The sequence below is a fragment of the Coenobita brevimanus genome, chromosome 2 (genome assembly GCF_032717465.1).
Source record: "Coenobita brevimanus isolate Jiangsu-jjx chromosome 2, ASM3271746v2, whole genome shotgun sequence".
NCBI lineage: Eukaryota > Metazoa > Arthropoda > Malacostraca > Decapoda > Coenobitidae > Coenobita > Coenobita brevimanus.
Window position 1 is genome coordinate 2,487,152 of NC_136955.1, and position 22,708 is coordinate 2,509,859.

The window sequence follows — 22,708 nt, forward strand, 5'->3', positions numbered from 1 at the left end:
CCTAACCTGTGATAATTTAACCTAATTACTTATTCTAACCCAACCAGAATAACTCAAGAGACAAACAGACTTTGGGGCAGAATTGACATGTTTACTCCCCCAGGACTTCACTGCTGATTTAAAATAATCATTCCTCAGTATCATACAAGTTATATCCATGGCATTTGGGTGTCATTAATGAGTCAGTTGATAAGCTAAATATTCACAAAATTATATCCACATTTGTTGATGGGAGTTTTGCTAGATTTTTTCTAAAGTTAAGTAGCCAGAGGCCATGCCACGTTGAGTACACCGCTTCCCATCCGATCAGCAAAGTTAAGCAACGTTGGGTCTGGTTAGTACTTGGATGGGTGACCGCCTGGGAACACCAGATGCTGTTGGCATCCCTACGTCAAGTGGGGTTGGTGGAGGATTAGTGCCCCTCCCTGTAAAACAATTAACTCTAAGCCCTTGGCCACCCCATTTGGGATACATGGCGTCTGGCAATGGATGGATGGATGGAAGTAGTAGAAGGATTGTTTGAATTTTTTATTCCATCATCATTACACACAGCCAGCTGAGGCAGCAGTATTTCCAGATTGTGCTTGCTTCCATGGTACAGGATCCATAGATGTACATTCACTACCTCAGAGTAGTTTTGGTACCTGTAATTGAGGACAAAGAAAGGAGCCAACAGAACTTCCCCTTGTCTCAGTTGTCCTGCAAAAACAGATAGTGATTGCACCAGGAAACTCTTTGTAAATTTGTAGATGAATCAGTCCCTGATTGGGCAAGTCCATCTGCCTTGTAAACAATCACCACTGCTCTTGCTTCTGGCCTCATACACCGACTCTGGCATCATAATTCAAAACACTTACTCTGCACCGATTTGTAAAAATGATGTGAACACCTTTAGAACTTTAGCCAGTGACACTGCCAGCACAGAGCTTCAAATTTTAACCCGTTAACTGCGCATGGCGGTTTTTTGGAGGTGTCTGTCGTGCGCAGACATAGGGGTAAAAATGAAATTTCCCAAAGGCCAAATTTTGTCTTAGGAATTGAGAGAACACATGCCAAAGCATTTAGTAACGAAATATTAGCTCAATATTTACCTTGGTAAAGCCATGGACGACCATCAAAGTGTCTGATTCCCTATTGGAATGTATGGTTTTCAGTTTCGGTTTTGAAGGCTCAACCATGCTTGCATGGGTCTGCCTTGGTCACCATGGCACTATATTCAAAATTCACCTGAGCAGACAGGGCTGTATTGAGCAGTCGCGCTCGGAACAGCCCAGGCTGTATGGAGCAGTTAACGGGTTAATCATGCTTCGTCACGCTATTGTAGTTAATCAGTAAAATCCCTGATGCTCTGTTAATACCAATACACTAGTCCTGTACGAGACAGCCCTAGCATGTATTCAATATGGATGGTGGGTGCTAGTGCCGAAGTGGTGACATGTTGAGGTGTAGGAGGATTACTGGGCCAAAGGACAGGTCAGTGCTCCCAAGAAATAGGCCCTGAAGCCTTTGCCCAGAGTCGGACACAATATATGTATATATATATATATATATATATATATATAGTTGTATATATATAATTATATATATATATATATATATATATATATATATATATATATATAGTATATATATATATATATATATATATATATATATATATATATATATATATATATATATATATATATATATATATATATATATATATATATATATATATATATATATATATATATATATATATATATATATAGCAGTTAACGGGTTATATCATGCTTCGTCACGCTATTGTATATATATATATATATATATATTATATAGTCTGTTATATACCAATACACTAGTCCTGTATATACAGCCCTATATATATATATATATGGATGGTGGGTGCTAGTGCCGAAGTGGTGACATGTTGAGGTGTAGGAGGATTACTGGGCCAAAGGACAGGTCACTGCTCCCAAGAAATAGACCCTGAAGCCTTTGCCCAGAGTTGGACACAATATATATATATATATATATATATAGTTTTGCACACAAACTCCTCAATCTGATTTTCGTGTGGGCTGTGCTTAAGCAAAATTGTTAAAGTACAATAGTGTGCTTTTTTCTTAGCACTACTAGGTTATGAATTTTCATAGCACTACTAGGTTTTGATTTTTCATAGCACTACTGGGTACTGAATTTTCATAGCACTACTGGGCACTGAGTTTTCACAACTTTCATGGTGGCCATTGCAGTGATTGATTACTATAAAACAGAAAGCCACAGAGAAGAAAGTGTCTTTAGCCAAGGATGGGTAGGTAAGCAAGGACATGTTAACCCCAAGTGACCCAGATGGCTTATGACACTCCACTGGTATACGTCAGCTGTTAGGAAGTTGAATGTTGCCAAACGGTTTGAATTAGAAAGTAGATAGGAAATTCAGATCTTTTTCCATTCGGGCTCATGATAATTCCAGAATTTTAAATGCTGTATTTTTGACAGATGGCTATTTTATACCAAGCATTGCCCCTTTTCACTCTTTTCTTATCACATACTGTACTGCTTCACCTGTTTATCATACCATTCTTCACAGATTTCCATATTTCCTCTGTACCTTTCTCATCATTTACTTCACATCCAGGTTCTTTTAACCTTATTGTCTCATCCAGCACTGGTTCCTCCCTCCTTTCGTACTTCCATTTATTTCCAGTTCTGGTCTCTGCCAGTATTGCAAAGTGATCTGAATCCTCTAACTGTTTGTGCATGTATTAGTCTCCTACTGATCCTTCAGTACACCAGCACACAATCTATAACTGCACTCTACTCATTTCTGTTCCCCATCCTCTACCAAGTGCTGTATATATATCAATAAAATTGTGCTGAAAAAAATAATAAAGACAAAAATCATGTCGGAATGTAGCACCTTGTAGCTAGGGTTCTTGCAGAGCCCACCCCATGGCCTTGGATGACTAGATTCACTCAGCAGAACAAGAACTTCAGAACGAGAAACATCGGCTGGAAGGCACTTCATCTATGTAACCTCCTCCTTTTGCCTACGAATACTTGTACCGTGTACAGTACAGTATACCCCCGGGCTGTGTCAAGTACCCTCAATTGTGTTGGTCAACTGGTATCCGTTCTTGCAGAGCGCGTTGGTTATGTGGACCACCATGGATGGACAGCTAGTTGTTTACCTTTTCCAGTGCTCCTTCCTCTGTTTACCCTGAGAGACATCCCCTCTCCTTTTGGAAGTAATGAGTCTCGAGGGTATACGTTGTTGTACTAGCTATTTTCTCCACCTCTTGTGGTCCTTTTCAGCTCACATTCCTTTCCCTGTGGCCATTTTTTTTGTTCTCTCCTTTTTGGTGCTCTACTGTACTGTGTAAAAGAAAAAAAAATCTTCATATGGTCAATTATCCGAGTCCACGTGAGCCACCTCCTGCAGGTGGGGGTATTTTTAGCTACAAGACACCACATTCTGGTGGGACTGATAAATTGGTGGGTTTTAGAATAAAACCTTCTATTTGCTAGCCCTAGGATTGTAGTGCCACACACTGCCCTCCCAGACGGTGTGTCCTCTCACCCTCCTTCATGCTTCCTCATACTTACCTGTGGACTGTTACTTAACTGAACAGATACCAGATGACAAACACTACTGAGGGTACTTGACACTGTGCGAGGGAACACCGTACTGTTCGTGGTACAAATGTTCGTAGACACAATGCTCCCAGATGCTGCACCAGAGCCCCCTCGCCCCCATGAAGGCTGGGTTAAATTTGTTTCCGCAGGGAAGCATGTTAGAGCCATTATAAACAAAACAACGCTATATTTGGAGGCAAACCAGAAGGTGATACTGAAAACTTTTCCCAAGTATTGAAAATATTTGCACAGTAACACCCCAGCCTCATTGTTAATGATGCTGGCTTTTTTTTTTTTTTTTTTTTTTTTTTTTTATAAATTAGAACAATGGATTTTCTCCTGAGCAGCTTCTTTTTCTCCTTCAAGCACTGTAGTTGTAGAAGGCTAGCTTTTGTGTGTGTGTGTGTGTGTGTGTGTGCGCGTGTGCAATAATGGATTTTTTTTTGTTCTGTAGGAGGATGGAGAAGGGTAGCTGCTGATGTTTGGAAAGATATGGATTAATATATATATATACAGTACCCTCGCGTCCAACACAGTAATATTGTCATGCACAGGTCCCGTGTTGGGCTAAAAACGTGTTGGACAAACAACAGAGCTTATGGGAAAAATGAATTATGTCAGCAACCCTAGGAAAAGTCACCCTAAATACCTACCATATACCTTTACATATATTGGTACTACTGTAATCATAATAAATGGTGCTGTACTATGAATGATAACTAACCCTTTAGGATAGTGTTGGTGGGCTTGCTGGAAATGGAAGGTGGTATCTGAGGCTGTAGGTAGTCCTACTGGGTCCCTGGAGGATGGCTGGTGGCGTCACTAGCGGGTAATGGCTGCTACTCCTCAAAATCCCTCATGAATCCTGCGAAATCACACTCAGAATCACTATCCTCATCCACATCCATGGAAGGTCCTGCTTCTGCCTGTCCTAGCACTCTGTAAGCCTTCACTGCTGCCAGGATTTTGTCTTGGTTTTTTATGGTGGTCCTCATGCTGGCTTCATTCACGTCGTAGGTCTTGGTGATGTCCACTTTCCTCTCCCTTTTTTCTTCCTCTCGATGATTTCTAGCTTGGTAGCCTGAGGGAGGTGCCGCCGCTTCTTGAGGTTCTCAGAAGACTTCCTAGGCATCGTGAGCAGAATAAAATGCAGTAGCAAGGGCAGAAAATACAGCGAGGAAAAAGCACCTTCCAATGCGACCGAGTGGCACTGTGGCGGGAGAAATTAAAACAAAACATCACGTGAGAGCAGAAGCATTTTTGATTGGGCAACATCACGATCACGTCACGATAGCAGGTGGGGGAGGCAACTTGATAAGAAGTTTTGATTGGCTGTCAGCATCACAGGAACGTCCAGTATGACCGTGTTGGACCAGGGGTGATTGTGCTAGAGGCGAACTCTGCGGATTTTGCCCACTTCTCGGACCTCCGTGCATGTTATGCTAATGCACCCATGTTACAGTAATTGAATTGTATTAAATCGTACTAATTTTTTGCTGTCCATGCTGGACGCGAATCGTGCTGGACAAATGCGTGTTGGACGCGAGGGTACTGTGTGTGTGTATATATATATATATATATATATATATATAAATATACAGTACTCATCAAAATTATTCAGCTTTGTCCGCCGGGCGCGCAATACTTATGGCCAAAAAAGAATCACCCATTTTGGGGGGTAACAATTGAGCCACAAGTTTGCGCCGCGAGCATGACGTCACGGTAGCCTGAGGCCTTCCGACACGCTGGTTGGTTCCCACCTCAGTCGCCCACGGGCTGCCTGAGAGAGAGGAACTCTGCCGCGTGTCCCTCTCAAATTGCGCCATTTTTTACCGAGTGTCCCGCAGTGTTTTGGGGTTCACCACTTTGTTATGGCACCTACCTGTGAACTATCGAGTTAAATCATATCCCAGATCATTGCTCTTAAGGAGGCAGGCCACCAGACAAAGGAAATTAGTGAATTGGTTGGTGTGGCACGATTGACAGTGCGTCGTTGGTGTGCACGGTTTCGGCTGGAAAATAGTGGTGAAGTTCCCACAAAGAAACCGAGGTCTGGTAGGCCTAGGAAAACTTTCTCAAGGTCTGTTAATGTTTTAAAATGTGCAGTGGAGTTTAATCCTTGTGTGAGTGCAAGGAAAATTAAGGAGAGCAACCCGGAAGTGTTTGGTGAGATGTCTGTGAGAACAGTGTCTCGTAGGGTGCATGAGCTTGGTTACACAAGTCATAGGCCTGTGAAAAAGCCTCTTCTCACCAAGTGCCAGAGAATTCGTAGGCTTGCCTTTGCTAATAAATATCTAAACGGGGGTGAGGAGCAATGGTAGTCAGTGTTGTGGTCTGATGAGGCAACGTTTAGCGTTACCTGTAACAGAGGAGCACGTGTGTATCGATGCAAAGGTAGTGACCCACTTGACCCACGGTATGTAGAAAGCACAGTTAAACATCCTGATTCACTCATGGTGTGGGATTGTTTCTCGAGTCAAGGTTTGGGGAAGCTTGTTGTGCTTCCCAAGAATGTTAGAGTGAATCAGGATGTTTACTGGGAGCTTCTGTGTGATCATTTACCAGACTCATTCGAGCTAACAGGTGCACGAGTGTTTCAGCAGGACGGTGCACCTGCTCACAAGGCCAAATCGGCCACCAATTGGCTTCGTGACTGTGAGGTATCATTTATGACAGACTGGCCAGGAAATAGCCCAGACCTCAACCCGATTGAAAACCTCTGGTAACTCGTAAAGAAGAGTTTCCAGGGGAAGGACGTTAGCTCTCTGCCTAAGCTGGAAGCTGCCATCTGTGACTCCTGGAACAAAATACCCCTTCAGCACCTCAGGAGCCTCGCCCTTTCACTTCCAAGACGTCTCAGGTCCGTGAAGAAACGTAAAGGCTACCCTACGAAGCACTAAAGGTAAATAGAATGCATTATTTATATGTTGTTTCAATGTTGAAAGGTTTGTTTCTTAGGAGGGACACAGGGCGCTCAATAATTCTGACGAGCACTGTATATATATATATATATATATATATATGGGAATAGATTGATTGAAAACACCAATTTTGACCATTCAAAAAACTGACTACGTCCCTCTTGAACCAGTTAAGGATGGGTCTTTTAAATATTCGTTCCATCCGTAATAAGATAGACTATATTAATGAAACCCTAAATCAGCACGAGCTTGACATATTGTGCTTGACTGAAACCTGGTTGTATGAGTCTGATATCGATATTATTTGTAATGCTTTGCCTAAGACACATTCTATTATTAGTATTCCCAGGCCTGCTGCTGACTATCCAGGAGGAGGCGTAGCACTCATCTACTCGGCAGCACTTGCAAACGTTTCTCTCTTTGACTCAGACCTGACCCCATCATCATTTGAATTTATGGAAGTATTAATAAATTTCCATCAGAATACCATTAGAATTGCAATTGTCTATCGACCAGGTCATCCGGGCAGAGATTGAGGTTTTATGGAGGAGTTTGGGCAGTTTCTTGAAGGGTTTTCTCTCAAACCTGGAGGACTTCTTGTTTGTGGTGATTTCAGTTATTGGGTTGACAGTCCAGAGTCAAAACCATTTTCTTCAGAATTCCTTGAGTTGATCACCCAGAACAATTTTTTCAATCATGTGAGTAATCCAACTCATGTCTCAGGACATGTCCTTGACTTGATCTTGTCCCCTGTTGGTTGCAGGCGCATATCAGATGTGGAGGTTGACTCATTTGACCCCCTCATCTCTGAGCATGCTCTGATCACTCTTAGTTTTGATGTCCCGAAATCCCCTTCATATATAAAGGTCATCAGGTTCAGAAATTACAACAATGTTGACTGCCAGTTGATGTGTTTTGAAATTGATCAACGTTTAAACTCCATCGATTCTTCAAGTCTTTCTTCTGGTGAATTGGTTGATATTTACAACAACGAGCTCAGGTCAATTTTTGACCATTATTGTCCTGAGGTAGTAAAAACAATCACTGTATGTGATAATTCTCCGTGGTATGGTCCATCCATTAATTCTTTGCGTAGACAACGTAGAAGGGCAGAACGTGAGTGGCGCTTGCAGCGGACCGAAGTAACTCGTTTGCGTTATGTTTTTGCGAGAAGAGCAGTCGTTCACACTGTAAAAGCCCAAAAGGCTAGGTATTATCAAAATAAAGTTGATTCATGTGGTGGTGATCAAAAAAAATTGTCTGCAGTTGTGAACAATTTGGTTGGTCGGAGGAATGTAATTGTTAAACCAACTTCTTTATCTGATCCCCAATTGGCTTCTGATTTTGCTTCATTTTTTACAAGTAAGATAGCTTGCATAAGAAGTGATTTAGACAGCAGTTCTCCTAGTGAAGCATACTCAGTTGACTTCCAGCCACGGTGCACTGGGGATCATTTGCTTTCAACATTCCATCCACTGGATGTAAACAAAGTCAAATGTTACGTCAGAGAACTTAATAAAACATTTTGCTCACTCAATCCATGTAACATGTCACAACTGCCTGATGTGTATGAGCATGCTGCAGACTTTATCTGCAACATAATAAATAGATGCTTCTTAGAAAGTAATTTTGTGCAGTCTGAGAAACGTGCTTTGCTTAGGCCTCTAATTAAGAAACCTGGCCTTGATGTCGAGAGCATGACAAATTATCGTCCTGTCTCTAACCTGTCTTTTTCATCCAAGATTATTGAGCAGGCCATACTCGACCAACTCTTACCACTACTGGAACACAACAGAGTTGTTCCTGTTGTTCAGTCAGCATACAGAAAATACCATTTGACTGAAACTGCACTAACAAGGATTCAGAGCAACTTGGTGGCAAACACTTGTAGTGGGATGTCCTCTCTCCTAGTTCTTTTGGATCTGTCTGCAGCTTTTGATACAGTAGATCATAAACTATTGTTGGATGATCTGTATTTTTATGGCGTTTGTGATAGTGCCCTTTTGCTCCTTAAGTCGTATCTGTCGGACAGATCTCAGAGAGTGGTTGTTGATTACGCTAGCTCTGATTCTGCTCCTCTTCTATTTGGAGTCCCTCAAGGATCAGTTTTGGGTCCAATTCTATTTACTATCTACACAAGTAGTTTATCGTCTCTACTTGATGCTCATGATGTGTCCTATCATTTTTATGCTGATGACACCCAGCTCTATGTTAAGATGTCAGATATCAACGATACTAAGATAAAGTTTGAATCTCTAATGTCTGATATTAAGATTTGGATGGCTAAGAGGAAACTTAAGCTGAATGATGGTAAAACTGAGATCATCATCATCAGAGGAAACGGAAGGGGTGATGACACTGACAATGCCCTGGCTTTGAACATTGGTGTGTCACAGCTGCATCCAGTCAGTTCTGTTCGAAATTTGGGTGTTTATTTTAATTCTAAGTTAAATTACAAAGAACACATTAATCAGGTTGTAAGAGGGTGTAACTTTGCATATCAGAAATCTGTACTCTGTGAGAAGATTCCTGAATAGACAGTGCCTCTTAACATTGGTCCATGCAGTGGTCTTGTCTCGTGTTGATTATTGTAATTTACTGTGGGTTGGTCTTCCAAATATTATACTAACAAAGGTTCAGTCTGCGTTGAACAGGGCGGCACGGCTTATCTTTGGTCTACCCCCCGAGAACCTCAACTACCCCGTTTCTGATTGAGTTGCATTGGTTACCAGTAAAGGCTAGAATTGAATTTAAACTGTGTCTTATTACATTCAAGGTTCTTAAGTTTGGTGAACCGAAGTATCTTGCTGAATTGTTAAAACTCCCATCGACACGCCCGGGTGTGATGTTACGCAGTGAAGATGATTCCTTGCGTCTTGATGAGCCAGGAGCCATTCACCAGTCATCTTTCTCTGATCGTTCTTTTGCATATAGAGCCCCTAGATTATATAACAGATTGCCATTGTCCATAAGACAACTCTCTACTGTTGAATCCTTTAAGAGACAGCTGAAAGCCTTTCTTTTTTCAAAATGCTACGACCTGGAGAGAGGTACTATGATGGATGATTATATTGTTTAATTTTTGCCACTTTCATGTATATATGATGTAGCTTGTATTATATACAAGAAATGTCACAATTCTTGTAATTGTAAAAATAATGTATGTGTGTTGAGCACTAGTGAATTCCCAAAAGGAAGAACTGGCGCTTTTGAGAAACAAAAGGCCAGATTATTATTATATATATATATATATATATATATATATATATATATGTATATATATATATATATATATATATATATATATATATATGTATGTGTATGTATATATATATATATGTATGTATGTATGTATATCTTATCTTTTGACCTACTGTAGCTGGATGCAGAATGCTAATTTATTAGTGAATTTTCTCAAGGAAATTTTATTTTATACAGTAATCCCTCATTTATCTGGACATAATAGAGCCAAAGGCGTGTCCGGGTAGTGGCAACATCCGGAGAATGAACACTATTTCCCTACCATACCCAGACCCTACCTATACCCACCTCCAACCTATTTGCACAGTACCTATGCTTAATTTGGCACTGTTTTCCAGTCACTCGGGCATATTTAGACATCTAAACACACGTAAGGATATTAAAAATAATGGTAAACACCATGAAAACAATGGAGAAAAACCACTGAAAAACAAAGAATACTCTACTTTACTGTATGTACAGGGCCCTTCCTATTTTTGGCACTGTTTTTGGGTCATTCTGTCATATTTTGACCTCAAAACACACACAGGAATATCCTAAATAAATTTTAGCACCAAGGAAACTATGAAAGAAACCTAAAGTTACCTCCCGAAAAACATTCGGTTGGGGTACTTACCACTGAGTGCACCACCACCACCCCGCTGCAGGGGGTCACCTTGACGTGGTGGCGGGGCTTGAAGCGTGGTTGGCGGTGCCACCTATTTTGGAGGCATGCCTACCTTTGCAGGGTTCGGTATTTGTCAGCCACGTGGACCAAGCGCCCCCTGCATCACTGGTGGAGGAGGCCTGCTAGTGATAGTCCCTGCCCATTTGCCATCTAGGGCGGGACTGTTGCCTCCCCACGTGTTTGCCGTGCGTGACGTCCCGTAATGCTGGGAGACGGGAGTCCTGGAGGTTGAGCGACGCTGTGTACGCTGCGCCCTGCAGCTAGCAATACGCCTCTTTGGTCCCTTATTTTGGCTAGACGGGTGGCCTGGTTGGGCATGACCAGGTCAATCGGCTGGTCACTGGCTAGCCACGTAGGCTAGTCACCTAGTGGCTTTAGGGTCAAGCGGGCACTGGGGGACCTGGTGGCTCCTATTGTCCTGGAGTCACCCTTGTCAGGGTCCCTTGGTGGTTACCTGCGTATACTCTCCTTCTACCTCTGGGGTCGCCAGTGGTGTTTATCCCTGGCATATGACCTCCCCTTGTTGGACTCCGTGGTGGGTGGAGGGGTGGGGGAATGAAGTTCATGCAAAATAATATGGGTGACAAACAAAAAAATGTTGATGACACTGCCACTGTCCCAGGAAGTTCTCCAGACTGCTCCACCCTCATAGCCACTCTACAGCCTTTCCAGGCCACTGGTGACTTTCCTCCTTTGCCCCAGCGTTCAACTGGGACTAGGAGGAGGCCACGTTTGGTTGGTTCGGCTGTCGAGTTCAGCTCAGATGATACTATGCTTGAGCATTTTGCCAAGTATCTGGTGCTCAGATCCTCCACAGGTGGATCTGTGCTGGATACTGATATATTTGAGTTACACCGTAACATTATTTCAGCATGTGGCAGAGAACCCCGAATAACCTCACAGGGCGATGGAAGCATCCTTATAGAAGTATCGTCTCCTGAAGAGAGCTTAAGATTATTGAATTTGACCTCAGCTTCTGGATCAGAGGTTTCCTGCACTCCACACAGTACATTTAATCAAAGTAAAGGAGTGATTTTTTCGCGTGATCTCCTTCGATTCTCGGAGGCCTGGTTGTTGGAGGAACTGCAGGCTTCAGGCATGGTGAAAGTTGAACGCCTCCAGAAGAAGATCAACTGTATTTTAACCCCGACTCCAACATTGTTCCTAACATTCGACAGATTGACACTGCCTACATCTGTGAAGCTTGCTTGGCTGTCACTTCCTGTGAAGCCATATGTGCCTACCCCAAGGCGGTGTTTCCACTGTCAGGGATATGGCCATGTCAGCAAATTTTGCCGCCGTGCACAGGCTGGACTTCCTGGTATTTGTGTTTCTTGTGGTGGATCAAGCCATTCCAACGACTGTACAGGACCTATTAAATGCTATCACTGTGGAGGTCCTCATGCTGTCTCATCAAAAAATTGTCCAAGATTCTGCCTTGAAAAGGAGATCCTATCCATTCATACACGTGAGAGGGTTTCATTTCCTGAAGCCAAAAGGAGAGCCCACACACTCTTCTTTCAGCCGGGAATTACCTATGCTTCTGCCCTTTCTAGAACACCAATGCGACTCCCTGTATCTCAGAGGCAGCCTCGACCCACTCCAGTACCCACAACTTCCACTCACGATATGCAGAATGCTGTCCCCAAGGTTAGTACTGCAGGTAAGAATGATGTTTTCCCAACTGCTACTCTGAATGTTTCCGCTCCCACTTTGGTGGCTGACGACTTGAACACTTCTGTGGTGGTGGCAGATGTCCACGTTGATCGGACTTCTCCCGTTGTAGCTACTATGCCCGAGACTCCATCTGCACCTGGTAAACGTCACCGTTGCTCGTCAGAGTCCTCTGATTCTGGAGACTGGCCATCTAGGGTCTCTGTTGTTGACCCTTTTGTTAACACCTCTCCTGTTCCCTCTCTTCCTAAGGTTACAGTTAGGGAGCCCACTCCTCCACCTGCTTCGAAGCCTATGGCATCGGCAGAGGTGAGTTTTGGGGCAGGCTCCTCGTCGGCTGTCCGGCCCTCTCTGAGTGGGGAGGGCAGGAAGCCATCACCCTCTCGGTCTTCAGAGTCTTTAGATCCTGAGAGGGCTCGGTCGCTTGCTGCTGAGAGGTCTGACAAGGCAGAAACTGCAGCTCATGGTCCGCCTATGAACCAGTCCCAGCCCGAAGAGGATGTTGGGCGGACCCTTAGTGCTTCGGATCCAACACTCATGATGCCACCTTCACAGGGTTCTGACCCTGTACAGTCCACTTCCACATCTGGAACTTCTAGTGGTGCCACTGGCCGCCCTGCACTACCAAGGGCTCCATCCAGGCCACCTTCCAAGCCACCTTCCAAGCAGGCTGGTGCGCCACCTCGAAAGAGGAGTACTCTCGCTCCAAATAAAGTGCCAAAGCTGGCTGCAGTGCTTGGCTGATCCTGCTACTTCCTCTCCTCACGATGAGGGGGGGACGATAGCGGGGATTGCGGGGAAGAGGAAGCAGCATTTGGCTGCTTCACCTCCCTCAAATCAAAAGAAGAAGCCAACTACTATCACTAAGACGCCATTAGTGTCCTATGCTGGTGGCTCTAGGCAAGTGTCCCGTCTTACAAAGCCGAAAGCTGGCCCTGTAGCCAGCCCTAAGAAGACATAACATTTTCTTAATCCTGCAGTGGAACTGTAGAAGTTTGCGAGGGAACTGGGAGGAGCTACAGCTGCTGCTTAAGGAGATGCAGCCATCCTGCATCTGTTTGCAGGAGACTATGTTAGGTGACAGTTATATTTCCCTACCAAGGGGCTATGCCGGTATCTTTTCTCCCTCTGACCCTGCAGGAGGCCATCGGGGTGGTTGTGCCATCTTCTGCCATTCTGATGTGCCCTTCACTTCAATTCCCCTGCGGTCCCCCTTGCAGGCTGTGGCCATTCGGCTGCACCTGGGAAGGAGGTACACTGTGTGCAATGTATATTTGCCCCCTAGTGCTGTGATTGTTCGTGAGGATCTTGAGTCAAGGCCTGATTCGCCAGCTACCTCGACCTTTTCTCCTCCTTGGTGATCTGAATGGACGACATCCCTTGTGGGGGGATGTTCTTTCTGATGCTCGGGGAAATATGTTGGTATTGGTAGTGGAGGATATGGATCTTTGTGTCCTCAACACAGGGGACCCTACCCACCTGCATGTTCAGACGGGTACTCTTTCGGTTATCGACCTTACTCTGTCCTCCCCTGACTGTGCCTTGGATTTTTTGTGGAGTGTCTGTAATGATCTCCATGGTAGTGATCATTACCCGGTCTGTGTTTCGACTACTGATGATCCTCTGGCCCCACGGGTTCCCCGTTGGTGCTTAGACAGGGCAGATTGGGATCTTTTCAGTGACCTTAGTGCTACGTATTTGCCAGTGGCTTCTTTTGTGTGTGTTGATAGTGCAGTGTCATATTTTACCTCCGTTCTTTACCAGGCTGGTTTGAGGGCGATTCCAAAAACGACTGGTTTGTTTGCTCGTAGGCCAGTGCTCTGGTGGAACAGTGAGTGTGCTGCAGCCCGCAAGGCCTGCAGGGCTGCATACTCCCGATATCGAGCTCACAGGCAGAGTAATTTTTTAAAATTACAATTTCAACGGGCTCGTGCAAAGTACCGATGGACCTTAAAGAATGCCCGACGTACTTCTTGGGCAGGATATGTATCTTCCATCAATTCCTCCACTCCTATATCCCAGGTCTGGAAATGGGTACGTAAGATTCAGGGGAAATATTCTCCATCTTCCCCTCCTGTGCTCAAAGTTAGAGATGCTTTGGTGTCAGAAGCAAAGGAAGTAACCACAGCCTTTGCTGTTCAGTTTTCTTCTGTCTCCGGGCGAGATCCATCTGCACCATATTTTGATGATCGTGCACGTCAGGAGAGGAGTGGGCTAAATTTTCAATCTCAGGGAGGAGAGGTATATAATGCTCTGTTTTCTCAGCGGGAGCTACAGGCTGCTTTGGCATCTTGTAAGGACACTGCTCCAGGACATGATGGCATTCATTATGCTATGATTCGTCATCTAAAGGAGGGAGCCTTGGGTTTTCTGTTAGATCTACTCAACAGAATTTGGGAGGAGGGTGTGGTGCCTGCTAGCTGGCGTCTGGCGATAGTCCTCCCTATCCCAAAGCCTGGGAAGGACTTGAGTGTAGTTTCTAACTATCGCCCGATATCCCTGACTTCCTGTTTGTGCAAATTGTTTGAGAAGATGGTTAATGTTCGCCTTGTTTGGTTTTTGGAGAATGGGGTTTTTTTAACTCAGTCTCAATGCGGATTTAGAAAGATGAGATCGACAGTTGATAGTCTTCTACGTCTTGAGTCCTCCATTTGCTCTGCTTTTGCTTCGAAGCAGCACCATGTCACGGTATTCTTTGACCTCGAGAAGGCATATGATACAGCTTGGAGGTATGGGATTATGTCATCCCTATACCGTTTTGGTCTCTGTGGTCGGCTTCCCCTCTTGCTCAAGAGTTTCTTATCAGAGAGGAAGTTTCAAGTGTGAGTGGGGTGTGAGCTTTCTCAAATATACACTCAAGAGGAGGGTGTGCCTCAGGGTAGCGTTTTGAGTGTTACATTGTTTGCTGTTGCTATCAATGGTATAGTTGGGGTTCTACCTCGAGGAGTACAAGGCTCCCTTTTTGTGGACGACTTCTCAATCTCCTTTGCTGCGTCCCGCATGTCTGTGGCAGAGCGTCGACTGCAGCTGGCCATAGATAAAGTCTTGGCTTGGGCTCAGGAGCGTGGCTTTCGTTTCTCTCCCTCTAAGACGACGGTTATGCATTTCTGCCGTGTTCGTGGGATGCACCCTGACCCAGATCTGTTTTTGAATGGCCAGAGGATTGCCTGTTCAGAGAAGGTTAAGTTTCTGGGCCTCACCTTTGATCCCCGCCTCACTTGGGTCCCACACCTTCGAAGGGTTAAGACGTCTTGCCTTAAGGCATTAAATCTTATTAAGGTTTTAGCTCATACGACCTGGGGTGCAGACAGCCACTCCCTTCTCTTGCTCCATAAGGCTCTGGTGTTGTCCAAACTTGAGTATGGATGTGAGGTGTACTCATCAGCCACCCCTGCCCGGCTCCGTGTCTTGGATTCTGTGCATCACGCGGGCCTTTGTTTGGCTACTGGAGCATTCCGTACCTTCCCTATCCCAAGCTTACTTGTGACTGCGGGGGAGATGGGACTGGAGCTTCGACGTCAAGCCCATGTTGCTCGCTGCTGGTACAGTACCCAGCGTCTTCCACAGACGCCCACTACTGCATGTATTTTGAGTCACACTCACCACTCTTTTTTTACTCTCCATCTTCGATTCCCCCGTCCTTTTGGCTACAGGGCGAGGGATATTTTATCTTCCTTGGATCTCTGGCGTGGCCCAGTGCAGAGCATTGAGTTAAGTGAGATCCCTCCCTGGATGTTGCCTGAGGTGGAGGTTTGTTGCTTTCCAACCGCTCATAAGACTGTGACATCTGATCTGGTACTTCGCACCCAGTTTTTTGCCCATGCCACTGTGCATTCAGGATCAGTGCCAGTTTTTACTGACGGTTCCAAGTCTGATGCTGGCGTTGGATATGGGGTCGTCTTCCCTGATTTTAGCCAACGGGGCAGTCTTACTTCATCTGCCTCTATTTTTACAGCAGAGCTGTCTGCAATCTTGATGGCTCTGCACCTTATTTTACCACATGAGGCTATGAATTTTACTATTTTTAGTGACTCCAGGGCAGCTTTGTCTGCCCTCGAAAATTTTAACTCTCCCCACCCCTTGGTTCTGAAGATTTTACGTAAGCTCTTTTATCATAAGCGTCGTGGCCGGAGGATTTCTTTTTGTTGGGTGCCAGCTCATGTGGGTGTTTCGGGTAATGAGCATGCTGATGAGATGGCGAGGTCCGCGGCATCTCTTGTTGCTTCCCGCACACCTCTCCCTTTCAGAGATTATTTCCCACTAGTTAGGTCTGCTCTCCAAGCCTCCTGGCAGCCGGTTTGGGATTCTCTTCCTGTTCCCAACAAGCTCGGGGAGGTGCAGAAAGAGGTGGGCCCCCGGACATTTATGCCATCACCACGCTCGTGGGAGGTTATTGTTTCTCATCTCAGAATCGGCCACACACGACTGACACATAGGCATCTTTTGGTGGGGGACCCTCCCCCTTTTTGTGATGATTGTCTTGTGCCTCTGACTGTGAGGCATCTTATGGTTGAGTGCCCCAGTCTGGGGGATGCTCGCCGTCGGTGTTTCTCCTGGTTTTGCTCAGGAAACGGGTTCTACCATCTCTCCTCCCTGTTGGGAGATGAAGCATGTGTGATCGGGGATGCAACTTTCTCCTTTCTTGAGGAGGCTGGCCTCCTCAAGATGTAGTTTTACTTTAATTTGTTTTAGTTTTGGTTGTTTTATGTCAGCGTGTTTTCTTATTTTGTTTGTTGTATCGTTTTCTTTGTCTTGTATCAAGACTTTACCTTTTATTGATATTTCAATTATAATTGTTTTACGGCGGCAATGACCTTAGTTGTTACGCCGCCACGCTCAATTTCTTCAATCAATCAATCATGCACCACCACCAGGCTTCATAACCCGCCACCTCCGGCAGGTGTAGAGTTGTCCCATGTGGTCTAGTGGCAAACAAGAGCGTCTTCATCCAGCCAATCCCACGCGTCATTGATGTCCACCTGCTCTCCTGCTGTTCTAAGGTGGCTGGAAATCACCCATGTCAAATCCCTCATAGTCATGCTTGGCATCGATTTCCTGCAGGAGACGAAACCAACCACTTTCAAGGGTTTTGACAGAGACTTCCACTCATTTGCCCATGCTGCAGACTTGAAGTCGTAACACTGAAGATTCTGCAGGGTCTGCTCCCCTCTTGTGTCCTGGATCACATCCTCATCCTCCAGCACCACCACCACCATCTTGTTCAGGAGCCTCCGTCGGTACAGTCTCTTTGCAGCCGTGATAACACCCAGGTCCATTGGTTGAATCAGAGCAGTTGTATTAGGTGGCAGGAACATGCACCTAATCCGCCCATCAAAAGCAACCAAATCTTTCTCAGACAGCTGCGCAGGGGCATTGTCCAGGAGCAAGAGTGCCTTCACCTGGTTTCGATCGATTCCAAGGACCTCTGATAACGGAAAAATCTGTGGAACCAGTCTCTGAAGATCTTAGCAGTAAACCAGGCATTCACAGACTGGTACCACACAACAGGCAGGTTACCCATCAACCCATAGAGACAACGTGGTTGTTTTGCATGCTCAACAACAATGGGTTTGAGGCGGTGCGTCCCGTTAGCATTGGTACAGCACAAAACAGACACACATTATAGACGTCTCCCTTTCCTCAGCCAGGGTGTTGGTGGGCAAGGAGCTATAGAACAGACCAATTTCATCAGTGTTAAAGACTTGACCAAGGGCAAAGACCTTGTCCTTGAGTGCTGCACTTTCTGGCAAAACAGATCTGCTTCCTCCACTGCCACATCCAAGGCCTCGCCATGTGCCTTACAGCCAGTAAGTCCATGGCGAAGCTTGGAGTGAAAGAGCCATCCCTCGGATGCCTTGAAGTTCTGCATGTTGTGAATGCTTGTAAACTTCTCAGCAGCAGCTTTCACCTTGGTCCCACACACTAGCACCCTGGCACCACATTGCTGACAAAACCATATCAGTGTCGACCGGTTGAAAATGACGTGCCAGGCCAGGGCCATCACCTTCCTGTCGCCCCAATGTGTGCTTTCGGCAGAGCCATGTCCATACTGCGTAAGCTTGTCACATGACTTCTTGGTATTGAACAGTGTTGACCGGGCTAGATCATATTCGCGAAGAATGTGTCCTATGGTCCAGCCAGTGTCAACCTTGCCCAGTATCTCATGTTTCTTCTCCAAACTTAGAACGTCCCCCTTCTGCTTCTCACATGGTGGTGGTGGTGGGGCCTCACCACACACATGAAAATACAGCAGAGCAGGGCCACAACCTGAAGAAGGTAGGGAACTACCACAAACACAACCGCAGTCACAGCCATCGTTGCAAGCACTACCACTCACAAGGGACTGAAAGGCAGGAACTGATGTGCAGGCTTCTGTTCACCAGCAGGATTTACAGCACTGCCATATTGCACCCAACGGATGCTTTCAAGCACAGAGGAAGCATAACACGGCAAACTGACATCGTCATGTAAGGTTCACTTCGGTTTGCCCTTGCAAGGGTTGGTACGTGATGGCAACAGCAGATGGCCTGTAGATCACCGCATCAGGCAATGTATGACTAATGCGGTCTGCCAGGCGACTTTGATCACTCAGTAGGGAAGCGGACAGGTGCACGTGGTAGGGGGTTTCCACACATCCTGGAGGCCGGGTGACTCCCGCCATTCGGTGTAGAGGCGCACGGGCAGTTTTACTCATGGCTTGTGATATGTGTTACATGCTTGGTGGCCACCGGTACCCCTCAGTCAGGAACAACGCTCACCTCGTCAGTTCAAAAATAACCATAGGATTTCTCGAAAATATGCCGAATGTTTCCCAGGCAAACTTACTTATGTTATCTTAACCAAACCTAACCTATCCCAGTAGGGCTGCTTGACTAAGGTGGTTAACTGTAGTATTGAAATGAATACCCATACCAAAGGGTAGTGTATTGTACAGTACTGCACATACACACATATGATACTGTACTGTGTACATTAGTACAGAAACTACTGATATTGTAATATCATGGGAAGGAATCTGTGTGTGTCCTGGTGGCTGCGCACTTTCGACCTTCGTTAGTGAGGTGGATGGTCGCTGTCACCGAACACGTACTCATGGCTTGTGGTCTCTGTTTGATGGTGGTGGCAGGTGGGCAAGACTTAGCCCGATGGCCGTGTGACTTTCGATGTTTGGTGCAGAGGCGGACAGGCTCTGTCACCAAACATGTACCCGTGGCTTGCAGTCTGTGTTACAATCTCAATGGCAAAAAAGTCTTAGCCAGGTGGCCGCTTGATGCTGGCCATTGGGTGGGGATGCGTACGGACATTTTGACACCGCTTGCGGTTTAGTCATATTGCTCGGGTGGTGGAGGTTCACTGAGAGTGATTGGATAAGTGCTGTACTTTGACCATTCAGTACAGGAGCGGACGCACATTTTAGCTCTAGGTGTGGGTTACGGACTACTTCCGATTCATGGTTTGAGCCCAGCAGCCACGATACTGAATGTTTGGACATGTCGGCTGGCTGGCCAAAGTTCTCAGGCACTTTTATGTCCGGATAATAGCAAGTCCGGATATTGAACACATCCGGATAAATTAGGGATCATTGTACAGTATTTGGTCTTAAGCTGAATGTTGAAGGCTATTATTATTATTATTATTATTACCAATATATTACTCTATTATTATTATTATTATTATTATTATTAAAATTATTATTTTTATTGTTTTATAAATGTGAAGTTAATGTTCTTTCATAACAGGTTTTAAGAAAAATTTCTGAGGGTCTTTTTTTATTTTTTGGCAGACCAGGCTAATGGTGATTGAAATGTTAACCAAACTGCTGGTACCGGTATGGATAATTTTGTCATCAGTGTTTACTAATGTGTTGTTTGCAGGGATACATAACTGGTACCTTTGTTTACTAATGTATTTGGGTCCTGTTTACTGGGATACTTGACACTATCCCTTGTTCTTAGTGTACTTGGGTGTTGTTTGCAGGGATACATAAAGTACCATTGTTTCTTAATGTATTTGGGTGTTGTTTGCAGTGATACATATGGGTGTTATTTGCAGGGATACATTACGCTACACTGTGCTTTTGTTTACTAATTTGTTTGGGTCTTTTTACATGGAAACATATTATACCATTGTTTCTTATTGTATTCAGGTGTTGTTTGCAGGGATACATTTTTCTATACAGTTTATACGGTTGTTTGGGGTATTTTGTGCAGTGATAGATATTCATACACTTTTTTTTTTAAATTTGGTGTTTGCAGGGATACTGTTTTCTATACAATTTTTTCTTAATGCTTTTTGGTGTTATTTGCAGGGATACTAACACTATACCATTGTTTCATAAGGTATTTGGAGTATTGTTTGCAGAGATATATTATTGTACTCTTCCCTTTTTCTCCTGTAATGTATTTGGGTGTTGTTTGCAGTGATACATAATATACTTATTAACTTTGTTTCCTAATATATTTGGGTGGTGGTGTTTGCAGTGATAGCCTATTTTTATTGTATTTGGGTATTGTTTGCAGGGATAATGATGCTCGTTTTTTTTTTTTTTTTTAATATATTTGGGTGTTGTTAATAGTGATACATACTATTGTTTTTTTTTTTTTTTTTTTTTTAAATATATTTGGGTGTTGTTTGCAGAAATAACACTATACCTTTGTTTCTTAGGCATGTCTTCTCGTTGGGATACTCCCTAGCACCTGTTAGTGATTTCTTTTTGGATATGGCTGGTTAACATAATTTAGTATGTTGTTTATGCAGAGTATGGCATTGTAGGAAGGATTTATGCAACACAGAGTAGAACAGCAAGATGTAACAAGCAAAATAAGTTGCTTAGGCAAAGGTGCTGGGGAGCTTCCTTAAGTGATGAGCTTATAAACCTTAATGTGTTGAGGGTGTTGTTCGCTGAGGCAACATTCTGCATATTATTGCTGGCTCTCAACCCCATGAATACAGACATCCTCTCCCCTCCCCCCTCCTCTTTTTTTTTTTTTTTTTTTTTTTTTTTTTTTTTTTCCAGGAGAGACTTCAAACTGCATGGGTTAGATGTAGTCTTCATTAACCTCATCATTATCAGTTTTGTATATTCTAAGGTGAAATTAAAACACTTGGAGTAATATGAGTAAATTTATTAATATGGTATATATTTAGATTTAAGAGGTTTAACATTGTATGATTTACATGAATTTGATTATGAATACCGGTACATTGTTTGGATGTGCAGGGTGGTCCATAAATTGTGCTTCTCTAGAAACTCTCCTGTTTGTATTGAATATCCTCCTAGGGCATCTCAGGCTGCTGGTGTGGGCTTGGGTGTGGAAGTGGGAGTAGGAAATGTATATATGACACAGAATAGACTTTGAGAACACAAATTTATGAAAACTTGCTCAGTGGAGTGGTGGAAGAGAAGCATTAAATATGGATCATCCTGTATAATAACCAGTTTCAGATTTTCATGCTCTTTATTGGAGAAAATTTTGCCATGACAGTAGTTGCCATTATCTTTAGTAGTGGGGAGATGTATCCTAATGAGTTTTGAGTATACTGTATCTACCTATACTCTGTTCACTTTAACTGGTCCAAACTTTGCCATTTCCACCTTGAATACTGAGCTGTAAAGAGCTTAACATTAGATTGTGTTGCTGGTCAAGAAAAAGTGCTGTGTAGAGGCAGTAGAACCACAGTGCTACCTTTTTCTGCAAATGAGCTACAGCATATGAAATAAGCTGCCAGAGAGCTAAAATCTCAGCCATGTTAAAGTGAATGGGTGAAGTAGTTTAATCATGTACTGATATTTTGGTGGAAAATCTTGATCATCCTGACCCCAATTCCCTCTGATAAATGGGTTGGCATATGTAGTAGCAAAGCAAATACAGAAAACTATTTTTTCATTTCAAATCTCTTATTATTAAAAAAGCATAAAATTGTTGGCTCTTACTTTCATATTAGGATTGGTTGAATTTATTTCTTGTATCACAGGCAGAAAATATATGTTATAGAAAACTTACCCTGATATTGATTGGTAATGTTTTTACATTAAATGCCTGATGAAAAATTCAATTAAAAATGGTGTAAATGTTGAGATAGGCTTGTGATGTTAAGTCAGGATTCCAGGTACAAGAATGATTTGTTAATGAATGTTTGGCCCATTTCACTGGACTTCAGTGGATAGTTTCACTTTTTGGTGATTTTTTTTCCCCTTCAATCATAGCTTATCCCATTGTCAAGAAAACGATCAGGATGATGATGATGGTGTTGATGATGATTTTTCAGCAGCTTATGTAATAAATCCATTACTTTCAGGTGTGGTGATGTGACAAGAAATCATAGGCAAGATGAAGAGCGAGAGTTGTGGAAAAAACCAAAACGAGGAAAACGTCAATGAGGCCGGTGGGGTGACAAATCACGGGCAAGTGGAAAAGTGCGGTGTGGGGAAGCAAGAGGAAAGCATCGAGGAGGCTGGGGTGGGACAGGCCACTCGCATTCCGTGGTTTTAAGTAAGGTTTTGTGAATAATTGTCCTAAGTGATTAAATGTACACTCGATTAAAAAACTATATATATATTCAG

General features: G+C 44.0%; 1 protein-coding gene and 1 non-coding gene across 2 annotated transcripts; both read left to right on the top strand.

The window, feature by feature from the left end:
* The first annotated feature begins 264 nt into the window (after positions 1–264).
* LOC145392685 (5S ribosomal RNA) lies at positions 265–383 on the top strand. The gene has a single exon (XR_013896062.1). It is a non-coding gene; the product is annotated as a 5S ribosomal RNA (ribosomal RNA).
* Positions 384–15,144: 14,761 nt separating this feature from the next.
* LOC145391120 (uncharacterized) lies at positions 15,145–16,815 on the top strand. Its single transcript, XM_080265807.1, has one exon. The coding sequence runs from the start codon at positions 15,145–15,147 to the stop codon at positions 16,813–16,815; it is 1,671 nt and encodes a 556-aa protein (XP_080121933.1).
* Positions 16,816–22,708: the final 5,893 nt, after the last annotated feature.

What these genes read in the sequence shown, in the direction of transcription:
- LOC145391120 (XM_080265807.1), top strand. Translation starts at nt 15,145, where the DNA reads ATGTCTGTGGCAGAGCGTCGACTGCAGCTGGCCATAGATAAAGTCTTG.